This window comes from Hemibagrus wyckioides, linkage group LG06 (assembly GCF_019097595.1).
Source record: "Hemibagrus wyckioides isolate EC202008001 linkage group LG06, SWU_Hwy_1.0, whole genome shotgun sequence".
Classification (NCBI taxonomy): Eukaryota; Metazoa; Chordata; class Actinopteri; order Siluriformes; family Bagridae; genus Hemibagrus; species Hemibagrus wyckioides.
Genome location: NC_080715.1, coordinates 38,148,061 through 38,171,509, shown reverse-complemented (window position 1 = coordinate 38,171,509; position 23,449 = coordinate 38,148,061). Strand labels below are relative to the sequence as shown.

Below are 23,449 nucleotides of genomic sequence, written 5' to 3'. Positions count from 1 at the left end.
TTCTGTCTCCCACTTTTTTTCCCCTCTTTTCACCATCTGAAGGATGTGTTAATGGGTTTTGAAACCAGGTGATTCCTCTTTACAGGCTTAGTCCATTGGTCTATTTATTAGAGCCTACAACTTTTTATTCCACAAACATGTCAGATCCAAGCAAACATTATATATCTTGTGGAAAGTCTTACCAGAAGAGTTGAAGCTGTTATAGCTGCAAAGGGTTGGACCAACTGCGTATTATATTCATGTGCATGTAAAGGCAGACGTCCCAGTTTTGGCATGGATCGCAGTCTTGGTATGCTAAAGCATTAAGAGTTCCTTTCACTGGAACTAAGAGATCAAGTCCAATGATTTGGAGGTGTGTCCCAAAACTTTTGGCAATATAGTGTACAGTGAGGGGAAAAAATTATTTGATCCCCTGCTGATTTTGTACGTTTGCCCACTGACAAAGAAATGATCAGTCTGTAATTTTAATGGTAGGTTTATCTGAACAGTGAGAGGCAGAATAACACATTTCAAAAAAGTTCTACATTGATTTTATTGAGTGAAATAAGTATTTGACCCCTTTGTAAAACATGACTTAGTACTTGGTGGCAAACCCTTGTTGGCAATCACAGACATCAGACATTTCTTGTAATTGGCCACCAGGTTTGCACACATCTCACATCTCAAGGAATTTGGGCCCACTCCACTTTGCATCCACGACCCATTTTCAATGCCCTGGCTGAGGGAAGGAGGTTCTCACTCAAGATTTGACGGTACATGGCTCCGTCCATCATCCCTTTGATGCGGTGCGGTTGTCCTGTCCCCTTAGCAGAAAAACACCCCCAAAGCAGAATGTTTCCACCTCCATGTTTGACGGTGGGGATGGTCTTCCTGGAGTCATAGGCAGCATTCCTCCTCCTCCAAACACGGCGAGTTGAGTTGATGCCAAAGAGCTGGATTTTGGTCTCATCTGACCACAACACTTTCACCCAGTTCTCCTCTGAATCATTCAGATGTTTGCTGGCAATCTTCAGATACATGTGCTTTCTTTAGCAGGGGGACCTTGCGGGCGCTACTGGATTTCAGTCTTTCACGGTGTAGTGTGTTACCAATTGTTTTCTTGGTGACTATGGTCCCAGCTGCCTTGAGATCATTGACAAAATCCTCCAGTGTCCAGATCTTGCATGGAGCCCCAGACCGAGGAAGATTGACAGTCCTTTTGTGTTCTTCCATTTGGGAATAATCGCACCAACTGTTGTCACCTTCTCACCAAGCTGCTTGGCGATGGTCTTGTAGCTCATTCCAGCCTTGTGTAGGTCTACAATCTTGTCCCTGACATCCATGGACAGCTCTTTGGTCTTGGCCATGATGGAGAGTTTGGAATCTGATTGATTGCTTCCTTCTGTGGACAGGTGTCTTTCATACAGGTAACCAGCTGAGATTAAGAGCACTCCCCGAGAGTGCTCCTACTGTAATCTCAGCTCCTTACCTGTATAAAAGACACCTGGGAGCCAGAAATCTTTCTGATTGATAAGGAGATCAAATACTTATTTCACTCATTAAAATGCAAATCAATGTAGAACTTTTCTGAAATGCATTTTTCTGGATTTTTTTGTTGTTATTCTGTCTCTCACTGTTCAAATACACCTACCACTAAAATTACAGACTGATCATTTCTTTGTCAGTGGGCAAACGTACAAAATCAGCTAAATGTATGTGTATGTGTCTTCACTGGTAGGAGTTAATAAGAAGAATCCTGTCCCAAACAAAAGCCAGAAAGATCTGGCCACAATTACAAAAAACCTCTATAAAATCCTGGAGCGAGTCACACAGCACACCCCAGGTATTTTTTTTTTTAATTTATCTTGACCATAGTTTTAATTAAAGATGAGATCCATTTCTATATAGTAATATTGTGGAACATCTGTGCAACAAGTTCCTTCTTTAATACTACTTTGACATGTCAGTCAGAGCTCGTTATCATTTTATTGATTAGCAGTTAATTGGTCAGTTGGTCAGAAGCCCCTTTTCAGAGATCCTCCAGTCTTCATATGGAGAAGCTGTGGGTATACTGTGTACAGTGCGTGTTCATAATAAATAAAGTGAGGGGAAAAAACACATTTCAGAAAAGGTCACCAGAGCTTTAACAAAATCAAGCATTATTTTCCCTCAAATATTACCATTTGAGTATAGAGTGTATTGAAAGGTTATTAGCTGGCCTTCTCATCGCTCCTCTGAGCTGTTCTTATGTAAATTGTACACAAAATTTCCACATAAGCATGCTATGAAATCCCTGAAGGCTAACATAAATTAAACTACTCTTGTCCTTTTCTTTAGAAGATCCTGAAGAATCGATGTTGTGTTGCTGCTCCTCATACGCAATGAGTCATATGTTTTACTTCAGAATCTTCTAGAAACTAAACGTCATGAGGATGACCAATACAAATGGTCATCCTTTCCTGCTCTGATGTGTGTTACAAGCTCAGGAGTCAAAATCACACACACACACACACATATCCTAGTGCTCCAGTCCTTCTGGAGAAGGTTTCTTACCAATTAAATAAATACAATTTCTATAGAGGATTAATTTTTTTATTATTTGATATACTTCCATTGCATACAGTATATTCACTTCGAAGTTACATGTCTTTTCAACTTCATAAAGAAAAGAGAGAGCTTGTGAAGGTTTATTATTAAACACTTCAGTGGAAAATGAACCACACAGCACCCTAGCAACAGCTAATCATGTGTGTAAGTATGCACTAGATGTACACTAAGTAAAAACGAGTGGGTCTGAATAACGATTTCGCTCTTGCTGTAGATCTGGGACAGCTTACAGAGAGATATAAATAGTAGTACATTCTAAAATAATAATAAAATAAGAGTAAAACCCAAAACACACCCAACTACATGAGTAAAAGAAGGTCGTAAGAAAAATAAATGACAAAAATGTTTTCAATAAATAGCCTGCTAACTTCTCCTTGTGGGGGAAAAAAAAATCACATTTATTCAATTGTAATTTAAAACCTTTCCATTTTAAGGACGAATGGAAATTTCGGCTTCGGGATCTTTTTAGTTGGAAAATGGCAAAAATTTAATTCAGGTCCAGGTTAAAAAAAAATGTAAAAATTGCCAAGGTTAAAAGTGGCACAGACAAATAAACCTTTTGTAAAATGTATTAGATATTATGTTAATTTATTTCTAGATTTTTATTAATAATAATAAAATAGTTTTTAGAATAATATGTTTATTTAATAACATTTTTATTCACTAGTATGCAACAGCAAGAATTACAATAATAATAATACAGGAATGTTTTGGAGTCCAGAATTTTCATTTTTTTTTCACAATTAATTCAGATCATTATTTCAATTTGAAACACCTCTAGGCCTCTATCGCTCAATTTCTCTATACTAGGAGCGGCTATCGGCCACTTTAACAGTTTCTGCTGCAGTTTTCACACACAACACGTTCTAGAGATTACACAACCTGGCAAAAAACACATCTGTGCTGGATGATGGCAAAAGCTTGTTAATCAGAGAGATGAGAGGAGAATGGTTCAAGCTGAAGGCTTATGGTAACTCAAATAACCGCTCTTTACAGCCGTGACGAGTAGAAAAGCATCTCAGAACGCACAAACATTGAGGCAGATGGACTACAACAGCATTAGACCACACTCCTGTCTGAGAAGAGCAAGAAGCCGAGGCTACAGTGAGCGCAGACTCGTGAAAACCAGAACGAAAAATATTTCTGGTCTTCGACTGTGCCGTTTCAGACTCCTGTTCCTGACAGGTGCAGCAGTTTCTACTATTTTTTTTTTTTTTTTTTAATTATTATTGACTTAAATTACATCCCTGTGTTTTTTTTTTTTACTTTCCTGCTAGGACTTGCTGTTTTGATACACACACCTCATCAAGCGAAGGTAAGACATCGAATTATTGAACTGCTTCCTAATCAGAAGGTTTACATGATGTATTCAGACTCAATGTAGCAGCTGATATTCTAGATTATTTTACATGGTTTGAGTTATATCCACGGTTCTCGTCTTCGAAGGTGCACCCGTGTGCGGGTGTTAGAATATGCTGCACTACAGGTACATGCCATTAATGAGGTAATCGGACTCCTCTGTGGTGAGGGGCAGAGCTTTCTTCCTCCTGTGACGTCGAACACGCAGCCTGCAGCCCACCATCAGCAGGAGCAGAGCGCTAACAATCACCCCGACAACCAGAGCCAGGATCGCACCTACACACACACACACACACACAATCATTAATAATTACTTAGAATCAATACTAATAAGGTCATTGCATAATAGTATTTGTTACTATAACAGTGTCTGTTCCATTAGACACTCCTGGTGTAAAATATTGATTTATTTCATCATGCACTCTAACTTCAGCTAATTATCCAAAAGACAACATTAAGAACTAAACTCATATGCCTGGTCACTTCCTATGAGAGTATTTATATAGTATATTTTTAGCCAGCTAGATAATGTTAGGTTCAGTGCCAAGCTGGACACACACACACACGCACTAACCTGACTCTGGCGGCGAGTGTCCACTCAGTTCTGTATGAGCTTTAGTTACTGGCTGAGCATTCTGGGATAATGATGTAGAAGTCTTGGATTTGGCTTCAGCACTTTCAGACCTGGCAGCTACACACACACACACACACACACACACACCATTTAACTTTAACTTTCACATGCCTTTACATGAATAGGTGAATAAGGTGAAGACTTCTATACAGCGACAATAATCTACTATTTATGGAAGGAGTCTTTAGTCTTGCTGCATGGTGTCGAGTGCAGAAGTGCAGTACCTGTGTTTGTGTGTGTGGTGGGAGGAGGCGCTGCAGTGGCCTGCTGGTCACCTGGAACTGAAAAAAAAAAAAAAAAAACATTTTACATGTTCATCAGTTATATTTGGGATTTCAATTCAATTTTATTTCTGTAAACCTCTTAACATTGGACATTGACACAAAGGAGCTTTACAGAAACCATCCATCCATTTTCTGTTCCTGGAGTCCCACACACACACACACACACACACACACACTACAGGCAATCTAGTGATACCAAATCAGCCTACAACACATGTCTTTGGACTCAGGAAGGAAACTGGAGACCCTGGAGGAAATCTCCAAAGCACATGCATACTCCAAACACACACACACACGCATACAACCCAAAATGTGTGAGACAAACATGTCAACCACTAAACACCATGCCCAGTTTTAATTTTTTATTTATTTATTTAAATGTATCCCTAAGTGAGCCAGAAGCAGCGACCAAAAGGAAAAACTCCTGAGTAGACTCCTGGTAAATAAGGGATTTCTGCTCACCAGGTTTCTGGATGCACTCATTTGCACAGTCGGCCTGCTGCAGGAAGTTGTTGTGGTTCCCTTTGCAGCCGCTGTACAGAAAGTGTTTACACTCTCCAGCTGTGGGGTCATAATACCAGCGTGGGAAAACGCCTTTGCATGGACCGACCACCGGGGGCATCGTGCAGGGATCTAGAGAGAGAGAGAGAGAGAGAGAGAGCGAGAGAGAGAGAGAGAGAGAGAGAGAGAGAGAGAAGGTAGCTTTCTGCTTCCACAGAATTTTTTAAATGTAGGTTGTAGGTTATACACAGTAGATGTAGAGATATAAAGTGTGTGTGTGAGCTGGAGAGAAGGACATAAGTAACAAGCATGTAGTTGGCCTTTGCTATGAGCAGCAGCTCTTTGATTCACAGAGGATCAGGTAACAAGACACAGAGGAGCTTTGTTTCCAGAAAGCAAGAGAACCATAGAAAAAAAATAGAGAGAAAGTGATGGGAACTCTTCTCAGAAAAAAAACCCTATTTGATTAAAGCTGTGTGCATGTGTGTGTGTTTTGAAACTTTACATTATAACCTTAACTAGTTCTAAGGTTTAGTGTTACTATCTTTAAGTCAGCGTTGTTACCTTGATCAGCTGTAGGTTGTTTTTGTTGTTTGGGCTCTGTGGGGGTTTCAGGATTGTGTGGTGCTGAGGGAATCATGGCTCGGCCCTCTGCTTCTCTGGCTCCTCCGTTCTGAGACGGAGCGCTGGCTGTGTGAGTCACCGTCTTACGGCCTCCGTCGACTAAACATGAAGACATGTTTAGATATTTTACAAAAGCCCTGACACTGGAAACTCCTTCCATAAACCTACTATAAGGGCGACTGAACATTCTTTTTAGATTAATAATGTAATAATAAGGCAGGTGTTTAAGGAGATGAACCCACAGTTGCGGCAGAAGTCTTCATCCGAGCGATCGGGACAGTGCTGTTTGCCATCACAGGCATAGCTAATGTCGATACAGCAGCCGTCATCACACATGAACTGGTACGGCGAGCAGTGATGAGTACATACTGCAAGAACAGAACAGGGTTAGGATTTGACATATATACACACAAAAGCACAAACCGCAAAAAAAACAGTATTTTTTAACCTTCTGCATGATGTTTGGGTGCCAGCACAGTGACAGAGACGTTATCTGAACTCCTCTGTCCTACTGTATCAGTGACAGTCATCTGGAAAGTGTAGACACCTTCTCTGAGCCCGCTCAGCTTCAGCAGACCCGGGTGGGTAACCTGTATAAACGTAGATGAAGCTTTAGCACACATCAAGTCTGAATATGTAGTCTGAGATATGAGAGGTAAGATAAAAGGTATAATGTGACCACATCCAATGCTATTAGAAACAATAAAACAAGTCTGGTGTTTTAACACACCGTCACTGATTATTTTCCTATAACTGCAGTCTGCGTGCCGTTTCATTCCTTACACGGACAGCCATGTAGTATGAGCACTAACGAGACACACACATCAGCCATCAAATCATTTTTGTGTGGGTGAGTAGTTAAGGAGGCGAGGTAGTGTCAGTGCTGACTCACTGTGTGCCTTAATTTAGCACCTGTTAAAATCTACATTTTACCATCAGATGTATTTGCATTTGTAATATAGATGCATCTGTATTACAGCAGATGTATTTCTTTTCCACAGGGATTGTACCATTTCATATGTCAACATTATTCCTATCGTGATTCGATAAACAGCAGCTTGTTTGTATAGTGCCTCGACTGCAGGTCTTCTAGCTCACAGCTTAGAAACCTGGAGGCGAAATCTCAGCGACTTTGACCGTGACATGCTTGCTAGTGCCAGACAGGTTGATTTGAGTGTTTGAGAAACTGCTAATCTCCTGGGATTCTGGTGAGCACCAGATAAAGCACTGCAGGTAAAAGCCAGTGACTTTAAATATGAGTGGACTACATGACCACAGTTAAAGATCCTGTGTGCAATGTAGCCTCCTGGTCTTGGTTGAAAGGAGTGGAAGCTGATGTGGGCTGATACGGTTGTAACCTATCAACTTCATGCTTCAATGTTTTGTGGTTTGTGAGATGCTTTTCTTATCATCTTTGAGGTACTGTAGCCTTCCAGCCATGCTTAACCAGCCTGGCTCGTCTCCTTTGACCTCTCTCATTCAACAAAGTGATAGACTCTAGACTTCACTGTGTGAAAATCCCATTTTCCGAAAAACTCACAACCAGCTACTGCTACTGTATGGTAAGTAAGAGAAAAAAAATCCAGTTTGTACCTTCATGCTGACTGACGGATCTCCTTTAACGAGAGCCCACTCATAACGGACAACTCCATGGTCATCCATGCTGTCCCTTCCATCCAGTATGGCCCAATCCGTAGGCAGCTGGATCACCACGTCCATTCCAGCGTCGCTGCGTGGGGGTTCGTCCAGCTCTTAAAAAAAAAACACACAAAAAATACCAGTAGTATACATCAGTTTCATAGTTTCTACACCAGTACACATAAGTAAACCCAGTGTGTATATATACGACAGTATATTGTGTCCCACAACTATCAAGATGGTTCAAGAATTGATATTTTTCCTAACATTATGTACAGAGATAGTTTACATGAACTAAACATCTAATGATGATAGTAATTAATGATTGGATAACAAAACAAATGAGCCACATATTAATTCCCTGTATTAATTCCATCCATGTTTGTTGTGTTAGCTCAGTGAATTATTGACATTTATTCATTTTTACACATATTAACCCATTTTATTATCACAGCGTTGTTGAATCCTCAATGAGGTGTTGATATCATTTCATTTTGTTTTAAGACTGCAGCTCTGACACTAGTAACCTTCTGAAAAACAACCCCTGACTTCAAAGATTTGGAGGGGTGTCCCAAAACGTTTGCCAATATAGTGTATATGCACTGAGTGATGTTTTTGGCGAGGTCCAGATCCACTAACTAATAATCTGGCAAGGTGACATCATAGAAATTCAAACAAATTATACATAAGGCAAAAACAAGGTAACTTAATAACAGGCCTAATAAAATCTCTTTTATTATCACAATCATTATAATCACTAGATTACTTCACACTAGTGGAACAGAATCAAGGCTCAGTGGTATAAATGTTTAACTACGTTTCTTGACCAAACAAACTACCAAGCTGTTCCAGAAGAATCTAGCCCTGCTTTGTGCTGAAGTGAAAATGTACACGTGTTATGTACTTGGGGAAACACGTCATCAGTCAGTCAAGGGATATGCCAATGTATTTGGTCGACGCTTGGTACGGATCAATGCAATAAACATGCACAGCAGGCAACAGGGGCTGTTTAGAAACCGCCAACTGTTAGTGCTGATTGTTTCACGTCAGTCAAAATGCTGAAAAACGATGCTGCAGGTGAAGTTTTAGACATGCAAAACATCTGCTCTGGGCCTATTGTGTTGATGTTTTCTCATTCAGCCTTTACCTCAGCTCTGACCAGCTATCAGGGTAGAGGTGAAAAATTATGTTGTTAAATACATTTGCATAAATGCATTACTTTAACAATATTATTTGGGCTACATACACTACTCACAAAAAGTTAAGAATATTCGTCTTTCGGGTGAAATTTCAGGATGCACCTAAAATGCCCTATAACCTTTACAGGTGAAATAAATTTGACCTTCTCTACACTTTTGAATGCACATGTCCAACTGTTCAGTCACTGTGTTTCAGTACTTTTGCATAACTTGCTGTTCTCTAACAAGGTGCTTAACGGCAAAATTCACAACTGGTGTTTGATCCATGAATCAACCAATAAATTTTCTGGTTCAATTAGAACTGGTATTTAAACAGTCCTCTTCATCATGCTGTTCACATTTTGACATCATGAGACCAAGACCACACCTAACAATTGATCAACAGTACCTCGCCATTGCAAGGCTTCAAACAGGATGTTCTCAGAGGGAAGTGGCCACTGAGCTTAGAGGGTCACAAAGTGTCATCAGCAGGTTGCGACTGAGATACAGAGAGACTGGAAGAGTCACAGAAAGGCATAGAAGTGGACGTCCTTTGGCCACATCCCACGTTGATGACTGCTTCATGGTGAACAGTGCCCTGCGGAACCGGAAGATGAATGCCACTCAACTCCAGGCACATGTAAGGGAGGTGAGAGGCACCCAAGTGTCACATCAGACCATTCGAAACCGTTTACATCAGCGTGGTCTGCGTGCTAGACGACCTGCAAGGGTACCTGACCACACCACCAGGCACAGGCGTCGGGCCAGGGAGCATTTACGCTGCACGAGGGACCAGTGGGCCTCAGTGCTGTTCTCTGATGAAAGTCGATTCACGTTGAGCAGAAATGATGGCCGCCAATGATGTTGGAGACGTCAAGGAGAGCGCTATGCATCAGCCACTGTTGTGGAGGTGTTACAGTCTGGGCAGGTGTGTCCACTCAATACAGAACTGCCCTACATCTTGTGAATGGTACAGTGACAAGCCAATACTACCTGAATAACATCATTAAGCCAGTCATTGTGCCCCTGCATGAACAACACAGACCTAATTTCATCTTCATGGACGACAATGCTCCAGCTCATCAAGGTCACATCATTAGGGAACAGCTGCTGGAGGCTGGGGTACCTCAAGTGGAGTGGCCTGCACTTTCTCCAGACCTGAATTCCATAGAAAACCTATGGGATCAGCTGAGTCGCCGTGTAGAAGCTCATAACCCTGCACCCCAGAACCTCAATGACCTGAGGGCCGCCCTTCAAGAAGAGTGGAATGCCATGCCTCAGCAGACAATAAGTCGACTCGTGAACAGCATGAGACGTCGTTGTCAAGCTGTAATTGATGGTCAAGGGCACATGACAAATTATTGAGACACTGATATTTTTTGTTGTGGTATACCCACCACTGTTGTTGGATTTTGTTTCAATAAATTGTTTGAGATGAAGAAATCACCATTCCCTGCTTCTACTTTAATGCCCTACTTTCATGATATAATATCACTGTAGCGTGAACTTTTTACATTTTCCATAAATTTCACCCAAAAGCCAAATATCCTTAACTTTTTGTGAGTAGTTTATATATTTTGCTCTTCACTACAACTAAGTGGTCAAGCCCAAACCTGTTACATCATGACAATGGCCCTGTGCACAAAATCAAGCAAATGAACTTCACTGGCCTGCACAGTGGACTTCACCTCATCAGTGCTGAACTTTGGGATGAACTGGGACAAACACTCACTGAACCCCAGGCCTCATCACCAGCGTCAGTGCCTCACTAACACCTCACTAATGCTCTTGTAGATAGGCTATTATAGTGACAAAGAAGGATGAAAATCTGGACTGGGATGTGTAACAAGCATCTGGGAGTGATAATCAGCTGTCCACAAACTTTTGGGTATAAAGTGTTCACCAAAATTTCCTGCTGGAGAAATCTAATCAGCTGATTGAAGCAGTCCAGCGAATGGTGAAAGAAATGGACAAGGGTTGGACGTGAATGATACACGGAATACACAAAGAATTGCATGACATCTAGAACAGCATTCATATCCAGATGTTTAATTGTGTCCCTGTTACAATACACTGAGGAGCATCTACCAATGGGTGTAGAGCCATGAAAAAAACAAGTGTGTGTGTGTGTGCTCCAGTGCATCAGTGTTATTCTACCATGACCTTCAGGATCATCTGAATATTAAAGTGGCATCAACTCAACAACCACACAGACTGGTGAATCTCTACCTCGCATCGACGAGTCGCCATCTTCATCCTCCTCCACAGGCCTCCGGTGACGCTCTCTGGACGCGCTGACGTTGCGCGCTACCCGGCTGAACGTGTTGAAGCCCCGCTGAAACGAGAAGGCGCAGACGTTCGCGCCGCCGTACGTGCAGTTGAACAGGTAGCAGCGCAGACCGGCGCCGCTGTCCGGCTGCTGCGGCTGCTCCTGGACGATGGACGTGGTACAGCGCGGTTCGGCGCAGCAGGCGCGCACGCAGTCTCGGCGGTTGTACACGCGTCCCGGTGCCGACAGGAAGGTGGCGCCGCGCTCGATGGAGGCCATGGCGCGGATGATGCGCTCCTCCGCCGCGTCGAAGTCACTCAGACACGCGTCGCTGGGGTCCTCGACGCCCTGGTACGAGTCATCCTGCTGCAGCTGCTTGCGGAACTCCTCCAGCAGCTCCTCCACACCGGACAGCTTCGACTTAAGATCGGAAATCTGCGAGGAGCGACTGACGCCTGCACTGGCGAGGAAGAAAAACAAAAAGCCCAGCTGGTGATGGAGGAGCGCTGACAACAACAACATATTCGCGCTAAAAAGCCTAGTGAAATCCTTTTTTTGTTTACTTTCCAAACGAGAAAATAATCACTATCGTATTCCTTATCAAGTCACAGATCAGCATGATTTCAGAATAAACAAATCTGCATTTCCGTCTCCATCCAGCTCGCAGGTGCGCCGCTTTTGTCCTCGACCGAGATGCTGGTGATGAGAGATTCACGAATCGGTTCTTCATTTGTATTCATTTAGGCGAGTCGATTCTTTCCAGAACGAATCGAACGGGCCTTTGTCTATTTCCTCTAAAGACAATACTGCTGGTTTCCATTGATCAAGATATACAGCAAGCTATTGTACATGTAGCCAGGGATGGAAAATACCCGATAATTGTATTTTAGAATATGTAAATAAGAATATATTTTTATTCCATTATTAGCAAATTCACAGAGTTTGCATGATGTTCTCAGGCAGTGGCTCTTTAAAAGGAAAATAATATTTAGATCAGAAATATATGTTTACACAACTTCATTTCGTCAAGTTAAAATGTTTATTTTTACTTTTTTAATATTTTAATATTTTATGTTATGCTTATCCTATACAGGGTCGTTGAGAGCCTATATCCTAGGGGTGATTTCTCAGTATCTTTCACAAAATGAAAATAAAACTCAGATTGCTGTTTAAATATTGTTAATAAGCTGTATCCCAGTCACAGCGAGATGGCACAATTTGGACTAATTTTGTGTTTATTCTTAGACTTTTTACATTATTTGGGGATATGTAGGCTGAAGCAGGATAAGCGGTATAGAAAACAGATGGATGGATGGATGGATGGATGGATTTATGGATGGATTTATGGATGGATGGATGGATGGTGAACTAGAGACCTGCAGTCACGCAGCAGAATGAATAGAGGCTTATAGCTTATCTAACTTGCAAACAAGGCAGAGCAAATATTTGGAGAACATGCTCGATCTCTTAAACATTCAAATACATAGGAACATTATTAATTAATTATTATGTAACTCCTATTACAACAGAGGGACAAAAACAAAACACTGGACAGAAACTTCAATGGCAATAGTGTATGCTTTTGGTCTAAAGTTGTGGTTGTTTTTGTGAAATTCTGCAGAATTTTGGAGAATTTGAATAATTTCATAGCAAGCAAGTCTAAATACAATGACTTTGCATCATAAATGGTTGGAATCTCACCAGGTTAAAGGATTTGTTTGAACAAATTGAATCAGTGAAATGGTTCCCATCACCAGGAGATGGCACTACTGCAAAAAACACAGTGGTTGCCAGATAATATAAATTGTCTTGTTCACGCTATTGTTTAACACACATAAATTCAATTCAAATAAAACAATTGCAACTGTGTTGAAATTCAATGTGTTGTTGCCAAACTGTCAAATAAAAACAGGCCAACATATATCTAACAGTCCAATCTGGCAACCCGGGCAAGACAAAATGACTTATGTATGTCACATATTGTTCATTACAATTCAACTCATGATAATGCTCAGAACTACTGATATCCCAGTACTACCAAAATGTTGGTTTTGGTACTGGACCAAAATGATCCATATTTAATATATTTTATTACATTTAATCATGATAAATGATATGCCTCCTCTTCCCTCAGCTCCTGAAGTATGTCTGAATTTCAAATGGTTCAGAAATCCTTTTTTAAATGCAATTAATAAGTGCAAATTATTCTATGCTCTACTATATAGGCTACTGCCTGGAAGTCTTTACTTCCTTCACGCATTAACCAGCGTCCACCACTTGAGGTCATCAGAGTGCTTTATGACAGTTCATTTATCCTGGTCAGGGCCGAGGTTGATCCCGGACCTATATGGAAACATTAGGTGTGAGGCAGGGACACCAGTCTGAATGGGACACCAGTCCATTGGTCAAGCAATGATTTCACACCCAGGCAATCTACCTGTCAGTGTGTTTTTGGGAGGTGGGAGGACACCAGAGAACCCTGAAGGACATGGAGAACATGTGAAACTCCACATAGACAATACCTCAAGCTCAGGATTGAACCAGGAACCCCGAGATTTTCTAACTGCTCCATACCACTGGCCGGTTAAAACCGTCACAGTGCATATGAAACTTGTCCGAAATATTAAGACCATATTAGTTATTGCTGTATTTTCATTAATCCGGTAACATATTAGGAGTTGTGTGCTGTGCTGATGATCTCAAACATAAGTATAGCAGTCAAGTTCCACTATTAGCTCCAAATCACCATTTTACACCCACATACAATGTCACATTAGCAAGAAATCCAGCATAATAATAGTAGAAGAGACCAGACAACTAGGGTGGGCTAGAATGGTAAGAATGATGATGATATTAGAGTGAAAGTTGAAGCTTTGGAATCTGATCGGTTTGATTGGAGAACACAGATGATGAGGTGAGAGAGCTGGACGGAATAAATGACAGAAGCGCTGCTGCATCACTCTCTTTTGGGAGAAATAAAGCAAAAACCTGGTGCCTGGTGCTGCTATCAGCAGAAGGTAGTCGTAGGAAACCATTTACTAACGTTTAAAACAACAATAAACCAGCATGAAGTCTTCTGCAGGACTGAAGATTGCATATTGAGCATAAATATTGAAATATACATTTTCCAGATGAATGCTAAACCATAAAAGCCATAAAAGGGAAATGGCCCATAAACCAATTAGTCCAGGCCTAAAAGTAAACTTAACCAAGCAATCAAAGCTTATAGCTACCAACTTGGCATTGTGCAAAAGGCATAGATATAACACCAGTGAGAAAACACCTTTCTAAAAACACAGCTGTAAGATAGTTGGTGGTTTCTCTCTGGAGTTTTCAGCCTGCTTTTTGAACACTGCTGAACTTGTAGGCATATTTCTTTCTCAGGTAGCCAGGAGAACACAATAGATCTGAACTGTTTCCTATATAAGTACTAAATTATGTACTATCTATGATTGTACATAATTAAGCAGAGAAATAGCCAAATAGAAGGGCAGAAAGGAGCCAATGTAAACACACTGTCAGTGGAGCACTATTTTGGAGGCTAGACCCCTTCCCTACATGGTAATATCACCGCCCTCGTCCTCAGACTCCGCCCCCTGTGTGTGTGTGCCTGTGTGAGAGAGAGATAACAGTGGAAACAGGGCAGGGTCCAACATTGTCAGACAGAGCAGACGTCGGGAAATGATTTCACAACTTGTTTTTGTTTTTTATGCCGTTCATCCACTCAGAGACTTTTAGACGCGGTCACCACTCGAACATTTAGGGGTTGTTTTTTTTTTCCAAAAAGGAAGACATTTTCTTCGTCTCTTCCTTGCCTTTTTTAAAACCCAGTGGAACGCAGGAGGAGTTCCGCGGAGAATCCCCGTGAAGTTTGGAGAAACTATGCGAGCGCGTGGTGGGGAAAGTGTGCGCGTGAAATGTTCCGGATTCTCACCTCGCGCGAGTCAGCGTTTAGGTCGTGACTTCTAGAGCGCCGCTGCCTACGACAGCGCGTGCTCGTAATTTATATATTTCCCTGCACTTTTTATTTCCAAAAATCGGGCAAAAAAAAAAAAAAATCATGCGTTGTTTTTAGTTAAAAAAAACAACAACAAAATGCATGATTTTCCTCCACGGAGGATGCCGGAGCGCGAGTACAAGACTTTAAAGCACGCACGTCTGCACGGGATTTAAAAGTGTGAAGGAAAAGATGATGAACTCGGATCGGGAGGTTCTGTGTCTCCCAGAGCTACAATGCACGGACAGTGCGCGCCGAGGAAGCGCCTCGTGCCTTCACACAGGCAGAGAGTCGTGCGGGTTCGGAGACAGCGCCTCGATGCCCGCGGCTGGCGATTTCTGGAACGTGCCCGCGGTTGTGAGCAGCGTCAGCGCGGGGAGTGTGAGCTGCCAGGATGGAGCTAGTAGCAGCGGTTGTGTCGGTGGACCGTCGAGCGCTGGCGACTGCAAGAGCCGAGCCGCGAGTGTTACATACGTGCTGAACTCGGAGTCGGGCCCGGCGGAGAGCGCGGCCCTGCAGTGCCTAAAAGATGCGTGCGACGCCGCGGCTTGCCGGCTTGACGTGGTCCACTTCGGTAAACTGGACTTCGGTGAGACGGCGGTGCTTGACCAGTTCTACAACGCAGGTGGGTCGCTGAGTCACTGAGTTGGGAATGGGGATTGATTTACAAGCGTTTAAACAGGGATGCAGAAATGTGTCCTATTTAATACAGCACTGTATACACATTATCCCTCCATACTCCCATACATCACTGCTCTGACGTAAACCCTTTACATCTATTGACCTCAATCATGTTTACAAGTTACCCTTTGCTTTCAGCCATCAAAAAAGAGGAAATTGTCAGAAAGCATGTCAAACGAGCACTTTCTGTATTATGAGGTCCTTCAAGAATATATACTTTTTCTTACTGAACATTTTCCCAACTACTGACTAGTTATGGCCATGTTTACAGTTGTCCTGGGAACCTGGCAACTATATATATATATATATATATATATATATATATATATATATATATATATATATATATATAATATATAGCTGATCTGGCACATGTAATTCAATCATCAATCAGTCAATTCACAGCCGTTTCCGAGTGGATGTAGGTGGATGATGGATAGGTCCTGGGTTTGAGACCTGTGAGCTAACAGATCAGATTTTTGATAAATTAGGTCACTCTGTTGAGGAGAGGAAGAACGTAGGCTTCAGCAGGTTGGTGGGTTTCCTGGAATGGTGTTGAGAATCTATGATTCATTCTCTATTATCGTGTTTCTTGATCCGTGCACATGTTGGAGATTTCCCCACGAAATGTACAGAGCATCATGATATAGTAGAGCAAAAAAGGAAGAGTGTGTCCAGATCTGCTTTTGAGAATGTTATTTTCCCATTATTGTTAATGCACGGTAATAGTGCACAGTCTATGCTTTGCACATTTGCATTTTGCACGATCTAACCCCTCATCAGGATAAAATGTGGTTGTGGTGTCTAATCTTTCGGACAAAAAACTTGTTGCAGATAGAGATAGAGATCCTAAACTAGGTTTTTATCCTTAAAGCTGTGTTTCTTAATCCTGCCAAGGACAATATGCAACGTTATGTCTTCTATCACATCCACTTCAACCCAGTTTAGGCTTGTTAATTAGCTCAGGCCAGGATCAGCGGTGGCCAATATAGTGTCAATATAGTGTCAATAAAATGACTGAAGCATTCCAAGCTTGTTTGTGTTCAGCTTTTAGATTAAAGCTTTCTCACTCGTGTACTGCTGGTCAGCACTATGCTGAATCCAGAGTCCATCCTAAAACACTAGACATGAGTTGAACTCAAATGTGCTCCTTGACCTACCGCAGAGCATGCAGTACACAATGATTTAAGCATTGCTCTATCACAAGGATTGGCTTTGGGTTCTGCATCATCTCCTCTGAAGACCTTTGCGACTTTATTAACGTCACAACAGACAGATTTCCGCCGCAGTTTACACACATATGACTTTTGTCCTATGACTTGTGGTGAGACACTTGAGGCTTTCCTTCACAACCCATGCCACTGGTTCATATCCTTGGGCCTTGATTTAAACAACAACAACAAACAAGAAGGATAATAAAAAAAAAAAAAAAAGATCTTATGATCTGTAATTTTGTTTTTGACTACAGCTTTGGAATTGCCCAGTTTGGCTTAATCACACCTTTAACCATCTTCACTAATGGACAGAAGTATGTACATGGTACATAGTGCAGTCATAAGGCTCTAAGAGTTTTGAATAGCTATGGGGAGGAATTGCAGGGCACATGTTTCCCAAGTTCAATTGCTTCATTAAGGAGTTCTATAACTTTGGAAGTGTTTCAGAAAACAGCTCTAAGTGGGGATGCTCTTAAGTTTTACCCATACGCTGTTCTTTATCAAATGTGACAAAGAATCTTTTATAATGTCTTTGCTACTACATTTAGTCCTGTTTGTCACCTAATTTGCATGCCTGAAGCTCTCTTCAAATATAGTTTACACAAGAAGACAGTGATTGAAGATGACCTTTGCCGTGACCTTGATCCTGTTTGGTTCAAAGCCAAAATCTAGTTCTTCTGGGAAGTAACACCTTCTGACCAATCAGAATCGAGCACTGTGGTATTTATATACTGTATGAAATGAAATACCAGAGCTATAGAAACAGAGCTTGATGATTGTAGGGCATCATCCCCGCCCTTGCAAGGTCAGAGACTGCATGAAATGTCACTCAGTGACATTAAGGACAGTAGTTATATTCCCTGAGTAGAGGAGTAGAGCAGATCTGAATCTACTGTGGGGAGTCTGTTGTCATCGATTATAGCTGTGGAGACTGACATGGAAAGAGTTGGCTTCTGCTTGTGTGTTATGAATGTGTAATAAAGGCGGGTAGATCTGTAATCTATGGTTTTTGCCTGCTTATATTTAAATGTGACCTTTCTGTCTGATCAGCTTCGGTGCACTTCCGCTCAGTTTGGTTCATTTCTGATTTCTTCACCAGTTGCAGCAAGGCGTTGATGTAAGCTATAAAGCGGAACACACACAATACAACCTGTATAAATGCCAGTTGAGAATGTTAAGAGCAATCCAGTTTACCAACTTATGATGGGTGACTTTTTTGCTGTATCTAGAAAGTGAGCCAGAATTTAATTCCATCATTTAATGTTACTAGAGGCAATTATTTGGGCATGTGAGAAAGGCAGGTAGCTCAGCATTTAAAGGTGCAGTCTGAAATTTGGAAAATATAAGTGTATTTAAGCTCTGTAATAGTAATATAATTCCAAAGATACAATTGAAACATTCCCATATTTTGAAAAAGCCACAGGTGAAAACAGGCTTCTGTTTGAAATTTTTTCCGGCCCTGAAATGAGCTCAACCCCTAGCTCAGTAAGATCTGTTCAGCTCAGCACATTATCCTCAAAAGACCACTTAAATGGTGCAGTGTATTTAGGGTCCGGTAGGTGAAGAGAAGATTTGCAGTATTGATCCAGACAACTCCTTAAAGGTGCATGCTCTATTGACCTTAAAGTTGAGTTAGCATGAGAGAGCCAGGCCCTCAGGCAAGGCTCTTAACCATTGAAGATCTATGCTTGGAATGTACTCCGTCTCACTTGTAAGTCTGGTTAGATAAAAGGTTCTTCCTAACAAATAACTGTAAACACACATGAAAGCTATTTGCTCAACGTAAGAGCACGCCTGCTCCTTTTGTTGGCTTCCTGCAAACATTCAGAGCATTCAGAAAGCTTTTCACGGAGATTCTGCAGGATGACAGCAGGCATGCTGAGACATGTCCAAATCCTAAACCTGATTAGATCTTTTTCACCTAACACACTCTCGTGGACAGCCATACCTCTGTTACCTCACTGAGACACAAAGCACAAAGCAAGCCTTGAGGCTCTGGTTGTTAAAAGAGCTTTCTGTATTTGTGAGCCCGCACAGAGACCCTGATTTGTCCATTTACCATAAAACAGTTTACTTTGCTGTGAATAATCTCACCTGGATACTATTGGATTGGACTTAACTGCTTCTATGTTTTTATCTTCTTACACCTGATTGTAATGATTTATTACAGGTTCACTTTAGAGTCTAGTTGCCATAAAGATTTCTGCCTCATGGTATCTCAGTGAGTATTTCCATGCTGAGTCTATTCCATGCTGTATCCATGAATTATTCCATAAATTAGAGCGGAGACAGCGAGCCAGGCCAAAATTGGGACGTCTGCCTTTTACATGCACATGAATGCAATGTGGAGTTGTCCCGCCCTTTGCAGCTACAACAGTTTCAACTCTTCTGGGAAGGCTTTCCACAAGGTTTAGGAGTGTGTTTATGGGATTTTTTTGACCATTCCGCATTTGTGAGGTCAGGCACTGATGTTGGACGAGAAGGCCTGGCTCGCAGTCTCCGCTCTAACTCATCCAGATATCTGTTCAAGCCATCAGCAATGCTTCACCTATAGCACTTAAAAAGATGAAGAAGTGAAGAAGTGTGTGTAGCGAACATATTTTAAACTAACACAGTATTTGTATAGATGGCATTATCTGATCGGAAGTGGACTCTCAGTCTGGCACTGAGCTAACCAGATGATTTGTAGGAGGTTAATGAGGTCAGTCAGGTCGTTGTAGTGTATGCAGTGAGCAGGCACGTGACGCATCACATTTGTGTATTAGTATTACAGATTACATCTCGATCCTACACTGTAGTACCAGGTACTTCTCTACCTTCAGAGTGTTTATTTCATAAACACACTCCATGCTTATTAGCCATCGAGTGGAAAGTTTTCTTTAAGTTACTGATTAAAAACTTTATTTTTGGGCAGATTTGTTTTCTCTGTTTCATAATTATTAAGCTATTGTGTGGGATTCCTCTACAGTACTTTCTGCCCTGCTCTCGCCTGCACTCGTTGCTTGATGGCCTGCTCCCACCCACAACCTTCCAAATTAAACAGAGCTTACACTGTACCAGGAGAGAAAATCTTGTCATCTACCTAATGCGTTGGTGGAAATCACATGACTAAAGATTCTCCTTCTGTGCAAGTCATTTGCAGTGGAGTTGCTTATACCCAAGATAATAAAAGTTAGAAACGTCTGGGGGCACTGAATCATTCAGAGATCATAAATCTGCTAGGAACTTTTATTGAATCGTTACGATAACATGCCACCTGAGTGAAGTATTAAAAAGATCATACGAATATTGAAAAGCTTTTGTCATGTACTCCTGAGAGGGATCTAAATCAGGTTAAAGGCATTGCTAATGTGCCAGTGAGTGATTTCTTATCCAGGAAACAGGAAACTGTAAGGACAGGTGATGTCATCTGTAGAAGTGCCGCAGCAGAGATTATAAATATAATGCTTATAATGGGTCAAAAGTCCCTGTTGTTTGTTTTTACTCCCAGATCCAACAAGTTACGTCAAACACCGCACCCCACGTACCTAAACATTACGTTACCCTGTCTATTCCTCTGTGTGCTTGCTGTCAGCTCAGATGTCCTGTGTGAGATTAAGGTTTGCATGAGAGACAGCCAGGTGTGGTGCAACTCCCAGAGACGGTGACGAAGAGAGAGAGAGAGAGAGAGAGAGAGAGAGAGAGAGGACGAAAGTGAGCAAGAATTGCCCCACGCCAAAACACACACCCTGTGTACTATGTACACTGTAAATACTGTTGTAGTAAATATAGCCGTGCGCCTGTATCAACACACAGCAGGACTTCTCATGTGCGTTCTCGTCTAATGCCGAGCGTTTCGTTTATCCTGGCTCAAGATAGTGAAAACGGGGTCAAGAGGATCTACAGCACAAGCTTAAAATCTCTCTACGGGGAGAAGGCGTGTGAGAGAACAAAGAGAGAACGCTCTGGCCGAAATTTGCACAACATCCAGGTGAACAATTCAAAGGAACATCAGTGTATAGCTGCCAAAATGCAACAGTCCTAAAGTAATCGCTAGGAATTGAACATAATGTAAAACATTCACGAATGAGGTGAATGAGGACTTTATAAAGATTAACCTCCACTTGAAATGCATCTTGTTGCGATCATGGATATCTTGTGTAACATCAGGTGTTACGTTTTTATAAGCATTTGCAGTGCAAGTGCAGTTAGGATGGTTTCTGGATGCACCACAAAGATGCTGCTCGTTAGTTATGTCCTTTATAACCACAGATAGACTGAAAACTATGGACTGAAAAGACTGCAGAGGAAACATGCTGTGCATCCAAATGCATTTAGAAAAGAAATTCAGCTGTTTTCAGTCAGGTGCAGTTCTTGTTTCTGTTCATCAGGGCGGAAGATGTACACAGAATCATGAACAAAACGTTTATAACGTGAGCAGAGTGTGCAAAGTCAGTCCTGCTCCTATAGGCCTCTACTTATCATTTGTTGTAATTTTCCATTTTGACCACTAGGTGCAATTACAACTTGAATTGGGGCAGAAAGCTCTATATCACAATGCTCCCACACATCACACTTTTTCTCACACCTAAAGGTGTACAATATTCATGCAAGTTTTTAGACAGCAAGAGGAAACAGGAGAACCTTGAGAAATAGCATAGGAACACTGGGAGAACAACACACACACACAGCCAGTAACCTGAGCTCAGGATTGAACTGTGCTGAAAAACTATAGTTTCAGTCAAATGAAAAGTGCAGCACAACACGATACACTGTACACAAGAGTAAGAATAAAAATAAAGCAAACAGCATGCGATATGAAGGCAAACCTCGACACTGTGGGATTCACAACCTGCTTGAGGGTAACTGCTAGAGTTTCCTGATCAGCAGCAGCTCTGTGTGTGTGTGTGTGTGTGTGTGTGTGTGTGTGTGTGCACGCTGGCATTATCACTTCAGTTTCGGCCCTGTGCAGAAGTGGAGCAGCATGGAGGGAGCGAGACAGCTTCTTCCTGGTGTTGATAAGACAGGAAATGAAATTTATACAGCTTGATTCTAGTGCCAGCTTTTTGCATGACCCCAACTAAACCCAAAGATTCATGCAACCCTTTGCTATAGGGCAAAAAATGACTTACATCAAGAACTATTTTGTTTAAGTGTTTGTTAACTGCCATTTTTATCTTCCTTCCCCTGTCCAAAGACATGCTTTATAGGCTGATTGGCCTACAGTCCATCCAGGGTGGCCCTTTTCTTGTGCCCCTCTGATAGACTCCAGGTTTCGTGAGACCCAGTATAGGACAAGCGGATGGATGGATAACACGTACATTCCTCTAATGCTAGGAATGTTTCATTAATAAGGCTCAAGACAGTTGTTCAAACGGGAAGGCTTAAAGGTCAAATGTAGAACTCTGTCACAAATATGGTTTTATCGAGTGTTTAAGTTACCATAACCTCACCTATCTGTCCAAACGAACCTGCCCGTTATTTCTCTTCAGTCTATTGTGACATCAGCTGCAGCTCACGACCTGTATCCTCATCACCGCATGCATTTGAGCGGCTGACAAGTCTATTCGTCTCTTTATTGTCCAATGTCAATAAGGTCTTTAGCTGTATATGACCGGGAGGAAATTTGTCATCTCAATACGCCTTAGGAAGTTAACAGCCGGATATTAATATCCCGATGATGTCTATGTTGTTAGGACCTCAGTGGAAATGATCCGTCAGGATTCCGCTCTGGCGCTCGGCCATAAATAAGTACACCAGAAGACATGGTAATAAAGCTGCTTTTCAAAAAGATAAGACGTCAAGGTCGAATTAAAGTACTGGACGAACAAGGAAAGAGGAGGTAAGAAAGACGATCCTGTGTATCTGACTGTAGTTGCTTTTGAAGGCATGGTGGCAGTTTATTAGTGCCATACATAATGATGACAAAGTATAAGATTTGCTTGTCAGCATTACCAGTTTTAATGTTATGATGATTTACCCTCTACCGATTTTTTTTTTTTTTTATAATCCACAGCTTCCACCTTTAAGCTCCAACAAAAAGATTTTCTTTACCTCATACTAGTTTTGCATTCGCTCCTCAGGCCGCGATTGATTTCAATGGATTCAGAGCCAGCAAGCTCTTGAGGGGTTCACCTGATCGGCAGGGGATTGCGAGTGTGTGAATCCTGATGGTGCCAAGGCCATCTGTGGCTGAGAGTCAAGAGAGCAGATTTGGTGGTGCTGTCAGTGGGAGGGATGTTATACTCCATCTCTCCTGTCAATCAGAGCAACACTAGGCAATAGCGGGCTTCTGCTAGCTGAAGTATGAGGAAGAGGGCAGATAGCAGGCTTGTTGCTGAGCGTGTTACTCTGCAGCAGTTTAAAAGGAGAAGAGTTTGGCTTTGTGGGTCTTGGAGGAAACTGTTAGTGCCAACCTCTGTGGTTTTGTGATGTGGGAGAGTTAGCTATTGAGTGGTGGTGATGGTGTGGGAGGTAAAAAAATCATTTAACAAAAATTTTTGGT

The 23,449-nt window shown here is 41.8% G+C and overlaps 2 protein-coding genes across 2 annotated transcripts in view; one reads left to right on the top strand and one right to left on the bottom strand.

Annotated features, from left to right (window-relative positions):
• Positions 1-2,568: 2,568 nt before the first annotated feature.
• Positions 2,569-11,786, bottom strand: lrp11 (low density lipoprotein receptor-related protein 11). The gene is made up of 9 exons (XM_058391085.1): positions 11,034-11,786; positions 7,582-7,739; positions 6,437-6,578; positions 6,231-6,356; positions 5,929-6,087; positions 5,326-5,496; positions 4,804-4,860; positions 4,520-4,636; positions 2,569-4,221 (listed from the first exon to the last, which is right to left on the bottom strand). The coding sequence occupies exons 1-9, from the start codon at positions 11,593-11,595 to the stop codon at positions 4,067-4,069; spliced, it is 1,647 nt and encodes a 548-aa protein (XP_058247068.1). The 5' UTR covers positions 11,596-11,786; the 3' UTR covers positions 2,569-4,066.
• A 2,911-nt stretch (positions 11,787-14,697) lies between these two features.
• map3k5 (mitogen-activated protein kinase kinase kinase 5) overlaps positions 14,698-23,449 on the top strand; it is a 68,381-nt gene continuing 59,629 nt past the window's right edge. Inside the window, exon 1 of the mRNA XM_058391656.1 lies at positions 14,698-15,695. Within this exon, the coding sequence (XP_058247639.1) occupies positions 15,263-15,695 (433 nt within the window). The 5' untranslated portion in view covers positions 14,698-15,262. The remainder of the gene's footprint in view (positions 15,696-23,449) is intronic.